The 19,874-nt window shown below is 37.9% G+C and overlaps 1 protein-coding gene across 1 annotated transcript in view; it reads right to left on the bottom strand.

The window, feature by feature from the left end:
* Positions 1-251: 251 nt before the first annotated feature.
* Positions 252-19,874, bottom strand: part of LOC126162030 (homogentisate 1,2-dioxygenase) — a 113,016-nt gene continuing 93,393 nt past the window's right edge. Inside the window, exons 9-10 of the mRNA XM_049918253.1 lie at positions 5,603-5,784; positions 252-720 (exon numbers count right to left, since the gene is read on the bottom strand). Coding sequence (XP_049774210.1) covers positions 580-720; positions 5,603-5,784 — 323 coding nt within the window. The 3' untranslated portion in view covers positions 252-579. The remainder of the gene's footprint in view (positions 721-5,602; positions 5,785-19,874) is intronic.

Below are 19,874 nucleotides of genomic sequence, written 5' to 3'. Positions count from 1 at the left end.
TCTCAGTTGTCAGCAATCTCCCCAACCACTCCCCACTCCTTTTTCCCATCATTCATGCCCCCTTTCTCCTCCCTTCTCTCTCTCTCTCTCTCTCTGTGTGTGTGTGTGTGTGTGTGTGTGTGTGTGTGTGTGTGTGTGTGTGCGTGGGAGGGGAGGGAAGGGGGGGGGGGGGGGGCAGACATGCCTGTGCATGCACAGGCGTACACTAAATGTATGGAGGAATAAAACTATAATTTTTATTTACAAACAATAAAGTTTATTTTATTTTTTACTTTGCGTATTTCAGAGCTACTTTCTGATACATATAGAATGAAATATGCTGTCAAATTCCATAAGAAATATTAATTCATCATTTGCAGTACATTGGTGCTGTTTGCAGCTGCATTCATGAGTTATGGCAAGCAGATCAATTACACCATAGGTAAGTATATTGTTTGAGTGATTAGTACAATATATTTCATAGTGTAGGTAGAGACCAGCACCAACAATGAAGGTGACATAATTATAGAAACACAATTTTACAGAAACATTGGTTTACAGCTTCTGCTTATGAATGAATTACCACAGCTGTAAAAACATCTACTGTGGTTCTTTTTCTTTTGGATTAAAGTGTTTTTTAAGTGTCTGCCAGCACTTATAATATGAAGCATCTAATTTTTGACATGTCTCTTCTCCCCATTTTGTTACTGCCAGACTAAGTGAGCTCTCAAACATGAAGGCCTGCAAAAGATTTGAAGAAATATTTATTAATAAGCATAAATGAAAGTTTTGCATCAAAGGACACATAAAACAGGAACAATCCCGGATGAACAAGGGCAGTGCTCATTCATTAAAGATAATGTATGATTTCATTCATTTCATTTGTGCACTTTTAAAAATGTTAAGTTATATTAGGACTGACTGCTATAGAAACAGTGGAAGAATCAAATGCAACTGATAGACAAAATATAAAAAATCCAAACAAGCACTTCTTACTGATTATGTGTGGGTTTTAAGTATGTTGTGGAACTGGGAACAGCATAGTGAATTCACAAAATTGTAACAAACTGTATCAATTAAGGAAATGAAAAGGTTGTATTGTATACTTGAAGATATTGGTCTGTCTTATTTTTGCCACAGATATGATGAAAATGTACACATTTAAATCCTCTGTGTCATTGGTTACCATTACATAAGCCAAGATCTTCATGTAATACACAAGGAAGAGTCAAGTGATAAGAGGTACACCAGTCTTACATGTTGCGATGGTGGTCTGCATCTCATAATAAAATTTGCAACATTTTCTTGACAAACATCATGCATATCAAGCTCCTGATTATTTGGCTTAATGTGGGTCTGATATTGTATGAACAACCAAAAAATATGGATAATCCAATATATGTATGTTTTTACCAGAAACTGCCATTTACAAAACAGGTTACTTGTCAAATTTGAAAGCCCAGTTCCTTATGATTTACTCATTGGAAATAATGGGTCGGAAATAATCAGCCTTTAGCATCTAGGGAGAGGGCTAAGCAAACATAAAAACAGGAAATTGGTTGCAGACATATTGCAAGAGTAGAGTCTTTGCATTTACTTGATGAAATGGGTAAAATGAAGAAGTAAAGTCTGACTGTGTATAATCTGAAGCAGTACCATACATCATCAGCTTAATTGTATTCAATCAGCACTATCTCATGATAGCAGACACTGCAGTCACTGAAGATGAAAACAGCAAAGACTTTATCATGTAACACATGCTGCACTTTTACCAAATGTTTCAGTGGCTGTACAATTGTTTATTATTCTCACCTATCACATGACAATTATAATGGAAGTATTTGTTTTTGCTGAATGCTGTGGGTCATATGTGATGATCTGGGTTGATTATAGTTTTTTTGTTTGCATTCTTGTACCATCAGGTGAGCCCCACCCAAAGTGTTTATTGCATGGTTTTGATCATGCCTTACAGATGAGACTTTATTGTCAAGCATAGCAAACTTAAACTGTCTGCATTACATTCTGCTAATGTCTCTTGACTACACTTTGCAAATCTATCATTGGAGGTCACATTCAACTTAATTGGTTAATCATTAAAATTGCTTATTTTACTATGCTTTAATACTATTTCCACTTAGGATATTCTTTGTCTTGTGTAATCAGTCTCTGAATTAACTGTCTGAGCAAATATTTATCTGAGTAAATTTTGAAAGTCTAGACTTAAAACTTTGATCACTGTTCTAAGAACTTATTCTATTTTAATTTGATGTGAATTATGTTTGCACACTCTCTTGTCAAATAAAGGCACTTTGATTCAGACTATTTTAAAAATCTACTGGATGTACCAAAGAGGTACATTACAAATTGTTTCATTCAGTGGGTGAGTACCATTTGAGCATATTTTTCTAATAAATGTGTGTTCAAAAATGCTTTGTTTGTGTGCTGGTATCTCTGAAATGTGGAGGATGTAGTCAGTTTGGACCACACAAGGTAGACAGGGAGTAAAGGAGACAACATACAGTACTTTTAACTAAATATCACTTTCATTCACTTACAGGAGATGCTCAAATGACCATCACCATCTCTGGTACTTTTATGTATTGGCTGGTGTGCTCTTGCTTAATCCTGGTAAAGATTCCCGTCATATCACAGATGACTCCAGCTGCTCCCTGTATTTATGCCTCAAGATCTCGTGATGACTCCAAGGGTGTCCCATACACCATGGTTTTCATGTGCCTCCAGAAATGAAAATCCAATGGTTTCAGGTCCAATGAGCAAGGGGCCAAGTATTCAGTAAGACATCATAAAGTGAGATACAAAAATGTATTAAAATTAGTGGTGGTCATGTTGAGCACCCTCTGTAAGTGAAGTAAACTGGTATTAATTGACAGTAATATACAATTTATCTTTTACTCCTTGCCCAGCTTGTGTGGTCCATACTGCCTACATCCTCCTCCACATTTCAAAGATGCTAGCACACAAACAAAGTATTTTCAAACATCAGTTTACTAGCACAATATGCTCGCATGGTACCTGTCTACCAACAACTGTGTCTTGTAACATAGGGTTTTATCCATCCTGTATAAGTTGTCATTGTGATTGTGTAGATTCACTTTCTCAATAAACAGATTATTTATGTTTTATTTGGACTTAGTCTTTGCATTAACAAAACAATTCTATTTTAAAGCAAGATAATTAATGCACATAAATTTCCCAAAGAAAATTTACAATTTAAGATGTGTTAAAATACATTAAAACATTTTGGAATACTGGAATAGGACATACATAGTATTCAGGAAATAGTCTGGCAGTAACAACGACTAACCACCAAGATTGAAATTCTAAAATATTACTAATAATGAGCTGTTGATGCATATTAATTAAAGTAGAGCAACTGAACTTCAGCTAAATAACAAAAGGCAAATTGAAGTGAAAGATCTACATCTACATCTACATATATACTCCACTAGCCACCAAGTGGTGAGTGGCGGAGGGCACTATTTGCGCCAAAGTCATATTATATAAGGGTAAGAAAGAGATTCAGGAACCAGGTTTTAAATTGTAAGACATTTACAGGGGCAAATGTGGATTCTGACCACAATTTATTGGTTGTGAACTGTAAATTAAAACTCAAGAAACTTCAGAAATGTAGGAATTTAAGGAGATGGAACCTGGATAAACTGAAAGAACCAGAGGTTGCTGGGAGTTTCAGAGAGAGCATTAGGGAATGATAGACAAGAAAGGGAAAGAAATACAGTAGAAGAAGAATGGGTAGCTTTGAGAGATGAAATAGTGGAGGCAGCTGAGGATCAAGAGGTAAAAAGACGAGGGCTAGTAGAAATCCTTGGGTAACACAAGCGATATTGAATTTAACTGATGAAAGAAGAAAATATAAAAATGCAATAAATGGAGCTGGTAGAAAGGAATACAAATGTCTCAAAAATGAGATTGACAGGAACTGCAAAATAGCTAAGCAGGGATGGCTAGAGGACAAATGTAAGGATGTATAGGCATATATTGTTAGGGAATAGATAGATATTGCCTACAGGAAAATTAAAGAGAACTGCCTGTATGAATATCAAGAGCTCAGATGGAAAACCAGCCTAAGCAAAGAAGGGAAAGCAGAAAGGTGGAAGGAGTATATAGAGGGTCTATACAAGGGCCATGTACTTGAGGGCAGTATTATGGTAATGGAAGAGGATGTAGATGAAGATGAAATGGGAGATACGATACTGTGAGAAGAATTTGACAGAGCTCTAAAAGGCATAAGTTGCAAAAAGGCCCTCGGAGTAGAGGGTATTCCATTAAAACTTGAAATAAAACAACCCCTTGTTTTACATTCCTTTTTTGATACCCTAATGAAATGCTCTTCGAAGAGGCAATTCATTGAAAGTTTTGTAATTCCAATTGTATCTAATAAGTGGTTTATATAATATGTTAAATTTCACAAAATTTACTATTTCATTTGTTTACTTGTGGGTCATGTTTGTCCAATATATGCCAGCATTATTTTTCATTCACTATTGAATTCATAATTAAGAAAAATTAGGTTAACATTGTTGTTTTTCGCTATCTTTGTATAATGTGATGTTTATCTTATGTAAAAATTTTTTATATTGTCTATGCCAGTTTGGGCATACAGTACGAATAATTTGCGTATAGTTAATCCCAACAACTTTGAACTTTTAATTGTTAATTTTATAGATTTGCGCTATAGTTTTGTTAACTTCATCATTAAGAACATATAAATAGGGGGAGCAGAAGGCTCAGAAAAGCTCAGTTGGAGACAGTTCACAGATGCGACCACTGTGTTGCATGTCAGGGTAATAATCTAAGTGTTGTAACACGGTTTCGTGACTATGTAGCCAGTTATATGGAGTTGGCTTCCACCAAGAAGAAGTTATGCAGCATGCCATTCATAAACCATTATAAAATGACTTGGTACCTGGATTATTTCATGGAATTCATGTAACTAGATCCAGTTTGCAGATGAAATGGACCAGGACAACGACTTCAGCAGCAGCGGCAGAAGCAGATTACTCAGAGTTACACCAAACTAAGATATGCATAAGCAATGAACTAAACTTTAAATATCACTGCAGCATTAATGACTGAAGTGTAATGTCTGAATATGTTTCGAGGGGTGGGTGGTTCTCCAATACACAGTCTATATGTCAGTAAACAAAAAATCAGCAATGATAATTTGAGGACTTTTGATTAACAAGTTACCATCCAATCATATGCTAGAAATGTTTAATGGGTGTTGTGAGAGGCAGATGTATAGGTCAGGGAAGTACACTGTGGATTAAGTTGTGAGGTCTGTTCTAGCTATGCAGACCAGGTTGCTGTCATGCCTTAGTCACACAGATGTGGTCCACCACAAGCTCATGACTTTGTATGACCCCCTTCTGTCTGCAGGTTCCATCCACTCATTTCTGTTGTAGCAACATGCCCTGTATAAGCCTGTTGCCCTGTTATGAGGCATCACACAACATATCAGTGCACACTTATTGTTTGGACACTGTTCTACATATTCCCAAATCTTTGATTCTTTCTAGATTCTGCAGTTTTCAAAAACATTGGTGTATCATTGCATAAAAGTGATCTATTTAAACAAAAGTACCTGTGTTCCGTCTGCCACTCTACAAGGGACAAGTTTTGCATTTGATGCTGCCTCAAAACACTGTGTATCAGGTCCATGGGGTGTCATCATTGAGTGAAGAGAAGCCCCACCAGGCAGGAAGCCTTCTTCCTTTGCTTCATAGTTGCCTATGATAAGGCCCATAAATTCACTCATACAGTTTCCTGTAGGGAGAGAAAGAAATGTATCAATGTATTCATTGGTGTTTGTGGACAATATTAGTGCATAAATTACTTTAAACATGATTTTAACCCAGTTAAAAATAGAAACAGAACAAATAAAGTAAGCAGATAATTTGCAACATCAAAGAGGAAATCATAATAAGTGCTGAAATAACTAACATCTTCATTATAACTGGAATGCATCTTTTAATATACTCCTTAAAATTTTTAAAAACATAGGTCAGTAATAAAGAGAAGGAATTATCTCATTTTCTCTTCTACTTCTTCTTCCTTGTTGGTAAGGCATTAGCTTTTGCTTTGACCTACACTTTTCTTCTTGGTTGAACATCTTTTAACATTGAGCGCAGTCCTATCATTCTTCATAAAGTCATCTGGTATTCTGTAAACAGCTCAGGACATTATTAAAAATGCACTGTTGTATCTCCCCTCAAGTGTATTTTTGGCTCAACAACCACAGCACACCTAATATCAGTACGACAAAGCTCTAGAATCAATACTAAATAGGCCTATTGATGTTATTTGTACTTGGATTCCCAGGTTTTAGTTCCTGGACAGTACAAATAGAACAAGTGTTTGCAATAGAATAATGGACTTATCAGTCCATAATTGGCAAAAGGATGTTAAAATGATTATCCATAGTTTCTATGTATGGAATAGGATAATAGTGACAGAAACTCCATGCCAATAACAATCTATTCTGTAACAACAAAATTTATATCATCTGATAATGAAACTCAGCTAGATCCAAAAACTTCAAGTATTTTATATTTATTATTTTGCAGTCCCAACTGATGCTGTGATTTTGATCCCATGTCATTAATTCATAGAGGCCTCTAGTGATAATACAAGATGAAGTGAACTTGTAAGTTATTTCAACTTTCTTCTTCTTAAGATAGTTCAATTTCTGCTATTCCAAACCAAACCTCTGGGCCAATCCCACTCTTAGGGTAAATATGGTCAAGTTATTATTGTGTTCAGACATACAAATATGAAGTGTTCAGTGTCACACAAAAAGCAGGTAATGGGTGGGTTTTACATCTCACATTATCTGAAGGTTATCATTGATTGGATCCACAAAATAAATGAATGAATGGATGAATATTGGAATAGTTATAGAAATGATTAGATTTTAGATTAGATTTACTTTCATTCCAATTGATCCGTAGTGAGGAGGTCCTCCAGGATGTGGAACATGTCAGAGATAATGAGATAATTCAAGTCTGATATATTGGAATAAAATGAGTAAGACAAATTTGGAGGGAGATTAATTTTCAAGACATAGGCACAATGACACAGACCTTATACAAGAACCGCTGCACACAGCTCGTCAAACATCAAATTATTTGCATGCCATATCACTCCTTCTTTAGTGTCAATGTACTTCAAGTTTTTATGCACTCATTTTAATACACACACGATGACTTGGTTGTGATCCGACTATTTTGATGGGTTATTAACCACAGCTACTGGTTGTACTGTTTCTCGCATGCCACATGCTGTGCTGAGCATCTTGAAGGTCAGAGGGCAAAGTACAAATAGAACAAATGTTTGCAATAGAATAATGGACTTATCAGTCCATAATTGGCAAAAGGATGTAAAAATGATTATCCATAGTTTCTATGTACAGAATAGGATAATAGTGACAGAAACTCCATGCCAATAACAATCTATTCTGTTTGGGTTTGCAATAAAACCCATACACTTTAACTGTAGTATTGAGTCATGCATGTCAACATTAAACATTTTTTTATGTTTGCAAATAGACTCACCAACTGCAAATCATAGGAAATGAATGGTCTGCAGGACAGCATTCCTTTTCTGAAACAACCAGTCATAACTGGTAATCTGTGTCCATATGTCCATCAGTGGTGAGGTTTGTAGTGTCAACAAAAAATTTGCTGGATAATCATAGTGCTTGTCCAAACACTACATCAGCTGTTACAGGATTATTATAATTATTGATAGATATTCAATCCAAAACTTGGTAGAACTTGTTTGAATACAGCTCATTCCCAACAATGTTGTTAATGTGTTTAAACGATGAGATTAAAACTGCCTATCTTGGTTGTTTCTAATGTGAAATGGTACAGTGATTAGTTCCATCCATCCCTGAAGGAATTTCTTGGCAACAGTGAAAAACTTCTGGCCAGTGAGAAAAGTGGTCTGCAGTAGCCACCAGAAAGATCGCGGGAGGCGCACATCGGCACGGCGCGTCACGGACGGTAGTTGCCGCAAATAGAGTCCCATCCACCAGAGGGCATGCGAGAATTCGGCCGCGACTTCTGCCAGTGGAACAACAACAACAACTCAGGCAGCACAGGCCGTGCCCAGTGAGTTCACATCGGGCATGCCTATGAGACAGTTCCTGGTCTACTCTGAAGTGCGACGGAAAACGTGAACTGCGTTACTACATGGTCAGTTGCAATTGGATTAACTATATGTACCAGGTAATGCTGTAATATGCTCTATGATTTCATTACATTGGGAAATGCTTCATTTGCCAGGCAGACATCTTACAATCCTTGCTGATAACTGGCCAGCCAAATGCTGCCTTTACTGAAAGTATTGTACTCTTCATTCTTGGATGTGAAAGATTGCAGAGTTGGCATCCTTCCAGCAAGTGCAGAAACTTTTTCACTGCAGTATGGTAAGCAGCATATAAGGGGCAGTCAAATGAAAACCAAACATCAACCACTACAAGATCACAGAATGGTTCTGTTCAGAAGTAATCACTGAGATATTTATTCTGTTGGGAGATGAGATGATCAGTTCCTGTTTTGAAGAACGCATTCAGATGCTGAAGGTTCCACAACCACACCCACACTTGCACTTCTTCATCTGACTGAACCAACATCCATGCATGTCTTTCTTCAGGTTGCCAAAGATGTGAAAATCATAGGGTTAAAGATCTGGGCTGTATGAAGATTGTTGCAGTGTTTTCCACAAAACTGCTGAAGTGTAGCATAGCTTTGTCCATAAAGGAGTGTGAGGGTGAGCATTATCATGCAACAGGATGATTTTGTCCACACTGTGATTTTGTCGAACTGCATTCCTGGGCATTTTGACTTTATGGTGCATCATAGTTTCTGCAAAGTGTCTTCATAGTTCTGTAAATTAATTGTCATTTCATACTCAAGGAACTTGATGAGCGAGTGCCACTGGAATCAAAGAAGGTTATCCAAGAAACTTGATGAGCAAGTGCCACTGCAGTCAAAGAAGGTCATCATGACCTTACTGGAACTTGTGTGAACAGCTTTGGATTTCTTTTCGGGAGAGATGTGGGATGTTTTCGCTGTTGACTTTGCTGTTTGTCCTTGGGCTGTCGGAATGCTGTTGGGCGGAATCATGCTGTTGGTGGATAACATCCGCCCTCCCTCCCCCCTTCCCCACACTGCCTCACTGCCTATTTCACAAAGGCTACATGCTACACGTCAGCAAGTTGGTTGGGAAACACTGCAACATCCTCCATACAACCCAGTGCTTTCATCTTGTAATTTTCACATCTTTGATGACCTGAAGAAAGATATGTGTGGATATGGGTTTCAGTTGGATGAGGAAGTGCAAGAGTGGGTGTGGTGGTGGATCTGACAGTGGCCAACCACATTCTACAAAACAGGAATTGATTTCCCACCTCCCAGTGGGATAAATGTCTTAAAGCATTTGGTGATTATTTTTGAATGGAACCATTGCATGCCATGGTCTTGATGTGGTGGGTATTCAGTTTTCATTAGACTGCCCCTCATACATCTTCTGGGTGTAAGTGGATCATTTAATTTTTCATTGTGACAACATTTGGCTAAAAATACTGAGAGTCGTAGTTACTGTTGCTTCTTTAGTCTGGACTGTTTTAGTAAATTACTTCCATGGTAATGTACTCTTTTAGTAACCATTGAAGAACTCAATTTCTGTTTACTTCTTTAGTTGCAACTGAAGTAGTAGCACCTTTTTACTATAGAAGTAAGCTGCTTCTGCATACTGCTGTCATTTGCATTTCATTTCCTCTCGAAAACTATTGATTGTCAGCAGACATTATTGCATCACATTTTGAAAATAATATCATGTTGGTGTAATTTATGCAAGAAAGAAGTATTAAAGTCAAAGAAGCTAAATCCTATTGTATTAATGATGAGATCAGTGTATTATGAAAGAGAAACAGGATATTAATGGATGAATCTATAATTCAATCCTTAACCACATCTTCTACAGCTACCAGCATCTGTTATTAATGGATGATGCATTTTAATTTACTTGCCACCATATACATTTCCATATACAATTTTTTTGCAGCTTAAGATTGAGTTAACAGCACTGTGGTGGCAGCCAAGGACAATGTAAGTGTTAAGAAATGTTCAAAAAACATACCAGAAAGTGAAAAAGACTGGTTTGCTGAAATAATGAAAAAGTACATTACTGCTGCTGAATCTAAAATGCACAATGCCAACATGCTAAAGATGAAAACAGATGCTTTGGAAAAAATAGGGGAAAGTGGGGCATGTTGAGACACGGGGCACCTTGAGACAACATCATTTTGAACAAAATTTAATGTTTTAGGTTGGCTATTCCTACAAAGCTGTATACCTTTGCCATGGAGAATGCGAAAGAACTTCATTTGCTTTGGCACAGTTATATAGCCTCTGAGAAATACTGGAAGGACTGAATTCTCACTAGTGACGTAAATTTTTCAACACTCGGGTAATTTGATATATTTAATTTGTTATGGAATTAGTTTTTGTGTAATTTACATAAGGTTATTGCATTTGCATTTGTGCTTAACTAAAATTGTTCAAATTAGTGAGAAATTGTTTATGGAGTTTAAGACTATGATTTTACTGTGGGAGGTTATGATGGGGCACGTTGAGACAAAGCACAGAGAGGTAGGTTGGGACATCATTTACTGAGTAAATACTCACTTTAAGTGGGAAAGAAATGGATATAGTTATTTAAATAAATGCTTTTTGCTTTCAGATTGTTTGTTGAAGGTTCAAAATGGTGCAAGAATGAAAAAAAAGCATAAGGTTAACGGTAGCTTTGATGCAGATACAATGTAGGAAGGTGCTAAACTTGTTCTACAGGCAGATTCTATCAGGAGTGCTGCTAAAAAGATGAACCTTAAGTTTCAGACTCTTGCTAGATACATACAAAAATTAAGAACTAATCCTGGCAATGCTATAGAAATGAAAGCTCGCTGTGATGTTCGCAGTGTTTTGTCAGATGACAACAAGAGGACTTTGTTAAATTTTTAATAGCTAATGCAAAAAGATGTTCTATGGTCTCACAACTTTAGAAACACTTAAGTTAGCATATGAGACAGCAAAAATCAATACAATAGAATGTCCTGAAACATGAAACAAACATTGTATTGCTGGCAAAGACTAGCTTTATGGTTTTCTCAAGCACCATCCTCAACTGTCCCTTCAAACTGGTGAAAGGTGCAGTCTAGCAAGAGCCAGTTCCTTCAGTCACTTCAATGTGGATATGTGTTTTGATAATTGAGAGACATTACTTAAGAAACATACAGAACTCTATGACCCATCTTGCATCTAAAACCTGAGTGAGACAAAAACCGAAACCACCCAGCAGCCTTCAAAGGTAATGGCACAGAAAGGAATCAAACAAGTGTCCAAAGTTATCAGCGGAGGAAAGGGAACTTTAGTAACAACACTGCTTGTGAGCAATGCTGTGGGCAACACCATGCCACTCGTAATGGTTTTCCCACAAGTTCATTTTAAAGAGTTCATGCTTTATGGTGTACCTACAGGAACACTTGGACTGGCTCATTCCTCAGGCTGGATGACTTTAGTTAACTTTGTACGCTTCATGCAGCATTTTATTAAATATTCTGGGAGTTCTATGACTCAACAAACACTGCTAATTTATGATAACCATGAAACTCACATGTCCATTGAAGCCATTAATATGGCAAAAGCTAACGGAGTGCACATCTTAACTGTTCCTCCACATTCAACCCATAGAATTCAGCCACTGAATGTTGGAATTATGAAGCCATTTCAGGCTCATTATAATGCTGCTGTAGGCACATGAATGAATGAACATCCAGGCAGTCATTCGTCTTCTATAATGTTGCAGCTTTTGTAGGTATAGCCCATGTACGTGCAATGACTCCAGAAAATATAACCAATTCATTCAAGAAAACTGGCATTTTTCCTGTTGATAGGCATGTTTACACAGATGATATGTTTCTGCCAAATATGGTCACTGACAAACACCATCCCACAGACGAACAGAGAGAAACAAAGCAGGATCCTACAACTGAAGGACAGAACAGTGAACAGACAGCACTTGAATGTGATCTACCACAACAAAGTGGTGATCCTACAAGAAAGGCTGATTTTTCACCACAACCGGAAAATTCACAAAGTTCAAATTACACAGACATCCATTCTCCTCCATTTTCAAGTTACATCAGCCCTGAACAGTTCTGTGGCTATCCAAAAGCTGAAAGAAACAATAGGACTAGGAAACCTAGAGAAAAGGGGAGAAGATATGCCAGAAAAGCTAATTCTGGAAGAAAAACAGAAAGTAAAATTCTTGAAGTCCACAAAAGTAGGCCTACTGGTTACAAGTGTAAAGACAAGTCTCTTCAAGAAACAGAAAGCTAGCTCTGAGAATGAAGACGAAATGCACCACATTGATGGAACATCAGACTGGAAGATGATATTGCTCAATTAAGTGAAGGTCAAGTTACAGTTCCACAGAACCATGTCATTGGACATTATGTTCTCATTAAGTTTATAAGCAAGAAAAGTGTAGAAGACTGAAAATAATTTCTTCTACCCTGTAGTTGAAGATATTGCTAATGTCCAGATGTGTACTATAGCTATGGTGTTACCTCAACCTCAAGAACGTGGAAGAAAAAAACCCCAGAAATTGCTGCATTCTTTCCCTGTTTTGTTTTTGCAGTATAACATTCATTAAAATAGGTTTTTTTTATAGAGGTAGTTCATAACATTTTCTTTCTAATTCTATTACTATTTTGTTTCATGTTTTATCTCCAGTAAAAAGTTTCATCATTGCAACTGTTTTCTGCCTTTTTCAACCAACAATGTGTTTTTTTCTTCAGAGATATTTTATCTTATGACTTAATTTAAAATACTATCCCCAAATAATTAAAAAAATAGGAACAAAATCAATGTTTCTAATCTAATTGTAAAGTGTCTTATTCTTTCCCATATTGTCTCAACATTCCACATACAGTATCTCAATGGACCCCACCAGGCAGGCAGCATGAGACATTGTAAATCTTTCATATTTTGAAAGAATTATCGAAAACAAGGCAAAATTTACATCTGTTTCCATAAATAATTGTATTTACAATAATTATACTCCAAAAAAAATAATGAAATCGAAACTGTACAGGGCTACTTACAAATGTATGGCCGTTTTAATTTTTTGTGTCTCAACATGCCCCACTTTACCCTACATGTTGAATACAATGCAGACTCTCTTACACAAAAATGACAAGAGCAGCTAAAGTAACATGGAAGGGCATGAAAGTGAAAGCAAAGAAGATGAAAGCTAAATGTAATTGAGAACAATTTTAAGGTGGTGATGGAATAGCTGATATGAAGATAGATGATATAAGCTAAATATTTCCTACTACAATCCCACAAGTTTTTGAGGGGCTAACTGTAGTTAATGACAATAATACAATGGAAGATAATGTGGCGCTTTCAGGTAACATCGATGACACTAACTATTTTGAAGACAGCAGTGAAAGTGCTGAAGATGAAACTTCATCCTGCAGTCATTATCCTTGGCTTGCATTGCCTGGTGGAAGCTTATCAGAAGATGTGCCCAAGGAAAAAGGCAGAGAACATGCAATTGTAGTGAAAAATAGGGAGTTGTTTGAAAAATCAGACAAGCTTCATTCATTAAAAATGTGTTTAATACAAGAGGAATATAATGAAAACAACTTTGTTAACTGAAAGACAAAGAGAGATCATAGAAGAAGAGCATAACCTTAAAAAATGGAAGTTATGAATAAGTTCAAGAATGAAATGAAGCAAACTTCAGGTTCCAGCTTTTCAGGCAATGTGCTCAAGAAATTTAGGTTTTTGTAAATGAATATGAATATGTTTTGTATGCATAAAACATATTTTTGTCTGATATTTGTTTCAATTGCTAACATGGTCTTATTTTTCACATGACATAATATGTTTGTTATTTCGGCATCAGTACATTTAATTTTTCTATTTACCACATTCTAGTATTTATTTGTATTACCAAAATTGTAAGAGAAAGCATATTTTTTTTAGAAATAATCAAAACATCTTTACTGAAAAAAATTTAGACCTTCTAACAGCTTGGCCCACAGCATCAAGGTGAAACAAATCTCCAGCTTCCCTTCCACATCTGTGCAGAACTGCAGCAGCCACAATACCATTCCTACACTTGTTTTGTTTATATCACATTGATTTAGTGAGAATTTGGGAACTTCTTTTCCAAACAGCAATTGTACACCCTACTACACATCTGGTAGCAATATGAGCTCTATTATAGTGTCCTTTGGCTCCTGTGTAGCCTCAAACCAGCAATTACACTGTTGTCCCAAATGTGTGGAACCCGACCAATTGCTTACCACATTCAAAATGTTCATATTGACATTACAGATGATTTGAATATTGATAGAAAAGGAATTCTTACAAATTCTGTATAGTTCTGTTTGTGCTCCAAAAGGGCAAAGTTTGGATACTTGTACACAATCTATGGCCCCCATGACCAGTTCTATAGAATTCCCTTTTGGTCCTCAATATCTTTTCTTGGTTGTGTGGCATGAACACTTACAGTTACTTTATGGCAATTAAACTGTGTATCACACTGTTAAGAGCTCTTCCAGCTGTAGTATGATAGATGTTAATGAGATCCCCTACTACAGTTTGGTAAGTACCGGTGCAAAAGATTCACAGTCCACAAAGAAGTTGGAGTCTAAATGACAAAGCTTGGATCCCAAAAGTATTATGCTTGTGGCATTAATGGAATAGGGGGTATCACAAAATGTAACTGTGTCATTCGAAATAGCATCTCCTCGAACATCGACTGAGCTAGAACTGACCATGTTCTATAACTCAGCCTGACAGTACCCCAGTCTGTCTCCCCTAAATTTACTGCACCCAGAAATTTTAAGTTAACTGAAACCAGGAATACTGTACTCTACTTTTCTTCAATTTGGTTGAACATTACATTCACACAGGAAAGTAATTACTCAAAACTATAACAATACAAATGATCACCCATTTGTCAAAATCAAACAGATTTTAATGGTAAACTATTCTCCTAAACAAAGCAAATGATGTGTCTCTACCTAAAAATGCAATGGTGGACAACACATAGTGTGCAAAACCTGTTGGCAGAGCACAACAATTTGAATGAAATCAAATGCAAAACAATAAAACATGCAGATGCAGATAAACAATTACAAAATATGTAAACAAAGAAGCATTGGCAATTAAATGAATCTGTTCAACTTCTACCTCTTTGGTACTAACTGCAATTGTTCGCAATAATATGTTGTAAGTCAATGCGTTTGCAAATTTTTTATAATTGTGGAAAAAATAAGTAAATGTATGAAACTAGATTTTAACTATTATTCTGAAGGTTATTATTGGAAAGAAATCCAAACAGCATTGCAATATGACAATTTCCGATTATGTAATATTAATCAACATGAAAAGTTACTCTTGCTTATCACTGATTAGAACAATATAATTCATCCTTGAATGTAATCCAATAGTTGGTATTGTCTTGCTAAGCTCCTTGATTGGGAGAGCCTGCTACAGATTTAACAAGAATTTTAGATGTTTGCAGAATTAATTCCAGTTTGCGTTTCTGCATGCAACAATGAACATAAGACATGCTTCTTTACATTAGCTTATGTCTTAACCTGATGCCATAATGTTTGTTACACACATCAGCCATAGTTTTCAGATTTATGGTTACAATCGTGGCATGGCACTTTTTACAGTATATCTGTCCACACTATGAAAGTAAATCAAGTCAATTGTACTGTAAATCTGTAAATCATTAGTCCATTGTTTAAACAGAACAGTAAGTACCATGCACAATTGTCTATGCAATCACTTCAATTATGTGGCAATCAGCACATAATACATTCTCAGTTAAAAGTTCTTTGTATCAGTACATGACACAAAAATGTGTAACCATATTTTATGTTTCTTTCCATAGTCCATGGTATGCTCTAAACAGTTTTTACTGTCTACAATTAAAAACAGTATTTTTACAGCATGGAAATAGCTTAACAGGGATATAGAGGGATGTTTGATATGGGTCATCGGCTTTGAGCAGTGACACAGGAAGCATGCGACAAATGCTATAAAAAAATATGGTGACTATAACGTGATGTTATTGGCAATTTTTTCAAATAACCACAACCTGTTTTTTTAGTGAACATTGTTTGGCCTTGCCAACTCACAACTAAACTGTCCTGTTTCAACCTAGCCTAGACCTCAGGCAAAGCTACAGATCTGTCTGTCACCATTACCGTTTCCTTTTTTCCCTTTCTTTCACTATCACATTTGTTGGCTTTGCCAGCTCACAACCAAACTGGTATCTTCCAACCTAACCTGTACCTCAGGCTAAGTTACACATGTGTGTGTCAGCACAAATAATTTAATTTTTTTGCTTTCATATTTGATGGCTTTGCCAACCAACAACAGAACTGTGAATATATGCATCCATTAATATTATGTCACTGGCCAAAACTGACGACTCAAATCAAACATTCCTCTTGACCCACTTAATGGTCTACACATCAAAGTTTTATGTTTAAAGAGTCAAAACACAGTTCAGGCAAATGGGCAACACAACACGTGAAGTCACTAAGTCTTTAATTGCGATAGACACCAAAATACACTCCTGGAAATGGAAAAAAGAACACATTGACACCGGTGTGTCAGACCCACCATACTTGCTCCGGACACTGCGAGAGGGCTGTACAAGCAATGATCACACGCACGGCACAGCGGACACACCAGGAACCGCGGTGTTGGCCGTCGAATGGCGCTAGCTGCGCAGCATTTGTGCATCGCCGCCGTCAGTGTCAGCCAGTTTGCCGTGGCATACGGAGCTCCATCGCAGTCTTTAACACTGGTAGCATGCCGCGACAGCGTGGACGTGAACTGTATGTGCAGTTGACGGACTTTGAGCGAGAGCGTATAGTGGGCATGCGGGAGGCCGGGTGGACGTACCGCCGAATTGCTCAACACGTGGGGCGTGAGGTCTCCACAGTACATCGATGTTGTCGCCAGTGGTCGGCGGAAGGTGCACGTGCCCGTCGACCTGGGACCGGACAGCAGCAACGCATGGATGCACATCAAGACCGTAGGATCCTACGCAGTGCCGTAGGGGACCGCACCGCCACTTCCCAGCAAATTAGGGACACTGTTGCTCCTGGGGTATCGGCGAGGACCATTCGCAACCGTCTCCATGAAGCTGGGCTACGGTCCCGCACACCGTTAGGCCGTCTTCCGCTCATGCCCCAACATCGTGCAGCCCGCCTCCAGTGGTGTCGCGACAGGCGTGAATGGAGGGACGAATGGAGACGTGTCGTCTTCAGCGATGAGAGTCACTTCTGCCTTGGTGCCAATGATGGTCGTATGCGTGTTTGGCGCCGTGCAGGCGAGCGCCACAATCAGGACTGCATATGACCGAGGCACACAGGGCAAACACCCGGCATCATGGTGTGGGGAGCGATCTCCTACACTGGCCGTACACCACTGGTGATCGTCGAGGGGACACTGAATAGTGCACGGTACATCCGAACCGTCATCGAACCCATCGTTCTACCATTCCTAGACCGGCAAGGGAACTTGCTGTTCCAACAGGACAACGCACGTCCGCATGTATCCCGTGCCACCCAACGTGCTCTAGAAGCTGTAAGTCAACTACCCTGGCCAGCAAGATCTCCGGATCTGTCCCCCATTGAGCATGTTTGGGACTGGATGAAGCGTCGTCTCACGCGGTCTGCACGCCAGCACGAGCGCTGGTCCAACTGAGGCGCCAGGTGGAAATGGCATGGCAAGCCGTTCCACAGGACTACATCCAGCATCTCTACGATCGTCTCCATGGGAGAATAGCAGCCTGCATTGCTGCGAAAGGTGGATATACACTGTACTAGAGCCGACATTGTGCATGCTCTGTTGCCTGTGTCTATGTGCCTGTGGTTCTGTCAGTGTGATCATGTGATGTATCTGACCCCAGGAATGTGTCAATAAAGTTTCCCCTTCCTGGGACAATGAATTCACGGTATTCTTATTTCAATTTCCAGGAGTGTAATAAAGCACTTTCCAAACACTGACATTTCAGCCACAAACACCATGTGTAGAGCAGTATATACATCTGGCATAACAATGACCTCCACTCTCTCTTTATCACTCCCGACTCTCTGTTGATGCCTTCTCCTTCAACCTAATGGTATAATTCTACATTGCTCATACACCTTGCTTCACATAATACTTTGAAGATTCTGATTACATTGGTTTACAGTTTTATAGACAGTCACAATTTCATGTTACTCTGTCCGTAACAAATGACTTCAAATGTAATTTTAACAAATAAGAAAGTATCCAACATCAGAATAATTTAAAATAGCAATCACATTTGTAACAACTAAGTTATGTAAACAGAAAAATTATTATACCAAGAATTAAATTTGCAAAACTCTTTCTAAAATAACCTTTTCAATGCATGATGAAAATAAAGCAGCAAAGTAGTAAAAGAAAATTTAGTGAAAGGGAAAAAAATGTATATCAGCCAGTAGTGTTATGTACACATGCTGCAGTAATGGCTCCAGAATACCAAGCAATGACTCAAGAGATTCTCTACAAAATGTAAACCACTCTTTGAAATCATTATCGACATGCATCACAAAAGGGTCTCGTCTCTCCATTAAAACCATTATTCTTGGGCTGTCTACCTCTTCTTCCATCCCCAGGTAATCCGTAGAATTCAATACTTAACACACAAAAACCAAAGAACACACCTCACCTCTAACTTTACTCTTATCAGTGCTCTGGAGTAAATTTTGGCCTTATTTCCTCCTTAAGTTACTAATGTAGCAGTGTACTCCATTGAGCAAATTTGCTTGGGGAGTACATGAAAAATTTACTCCTTTAGTTCAGTACTCTCACCTGGAAGTTGTCAATTTCCTTCTCTCTCAGTAACTTTCTACTTCAGTTTCACTTACTGTTGGTTGGTGCTCACCACTCTAAGGGTTGTCAGTGCTGACTGAGCCAGTGTTGTAGCATAGCTCCCATGGTGATAGCAGATGTTTCTACCATTAGTTTTATAGGTGCATACAGTAACAGATGTGACAGGGGCACAGTCTCTGTTATGGCTGATTCCACTTAAATAAATACAGTCTTTACCTATTCTTCCTGTTGCAGCTTGTCCTCTGATTGAGTGTGCCTTGAAGAAATGTGAGAAGTGGTGCCACCAAAAGTGCATTAGTGTGGATGAATTGGCGTTAAGAAGTTGTCAGGTTTCAAAATTCATCACAATTTTATGTATCATGTGAGGCTGTGGGAGATGGCTGTGTTATTCTGTGGTGGTCAAATCCCTTTTGGAATGATATCATATTCCAGGAACCTTTCTCCACCACTTCAAAAGGACACTTTGATGGTTTTACTAGCAAACCAAACTCTTACAATCTAGTAAATATTTGTTGTAAATGGGAGCAATATTCCACCTGAGTGGTTGCCTTCATGAGAATGTCATCAATGTAGATGTAGTAGTATTCCAAATCTCACATTATCTTACTGATAAAGCTTTGGAAAGCTTGCGCAGCATTGCACAAGCCAAAGAAACCACATGGGCTGTATTGCAGTTTTGTGGATGTCTTCCAGTGTGAGTGGAATTTGGTAATAAGTTCCATCTAGTTGAACCTCAGAAAAATGTTTGCCTTGCAGAATCATGGGGAAAACAGTCAATAAGGAATAGACACACTGATACAGACACCACTGCAGACTTGTCAAATGTCAATTTACTTGCATAATTGATTATCTTAATCTATGAGGCAGATAAATTGTCAAAAAATA

The sequence above is a fragment of the Schistocerca cancellata genome, chromosome 2 (assembly GCF_023864275.1).
Source record: "Schistocerca cancellata isolate TAMUIC-IGC-003103 chromosome 2, iqSchCanc2.1, whole genome shotgun sequence".
Taxonomy (NCBI): Eukaryota; Metazoa; Arthropoda; class Insecta; order Orthoptera; family Acrididae; genus Schistocerca; species Schistocerca cancellata.
Note: the sequence above shows the minus strand (reverse complement) of the source record. Positions and strands in the feature narration are given on the sequence as shown.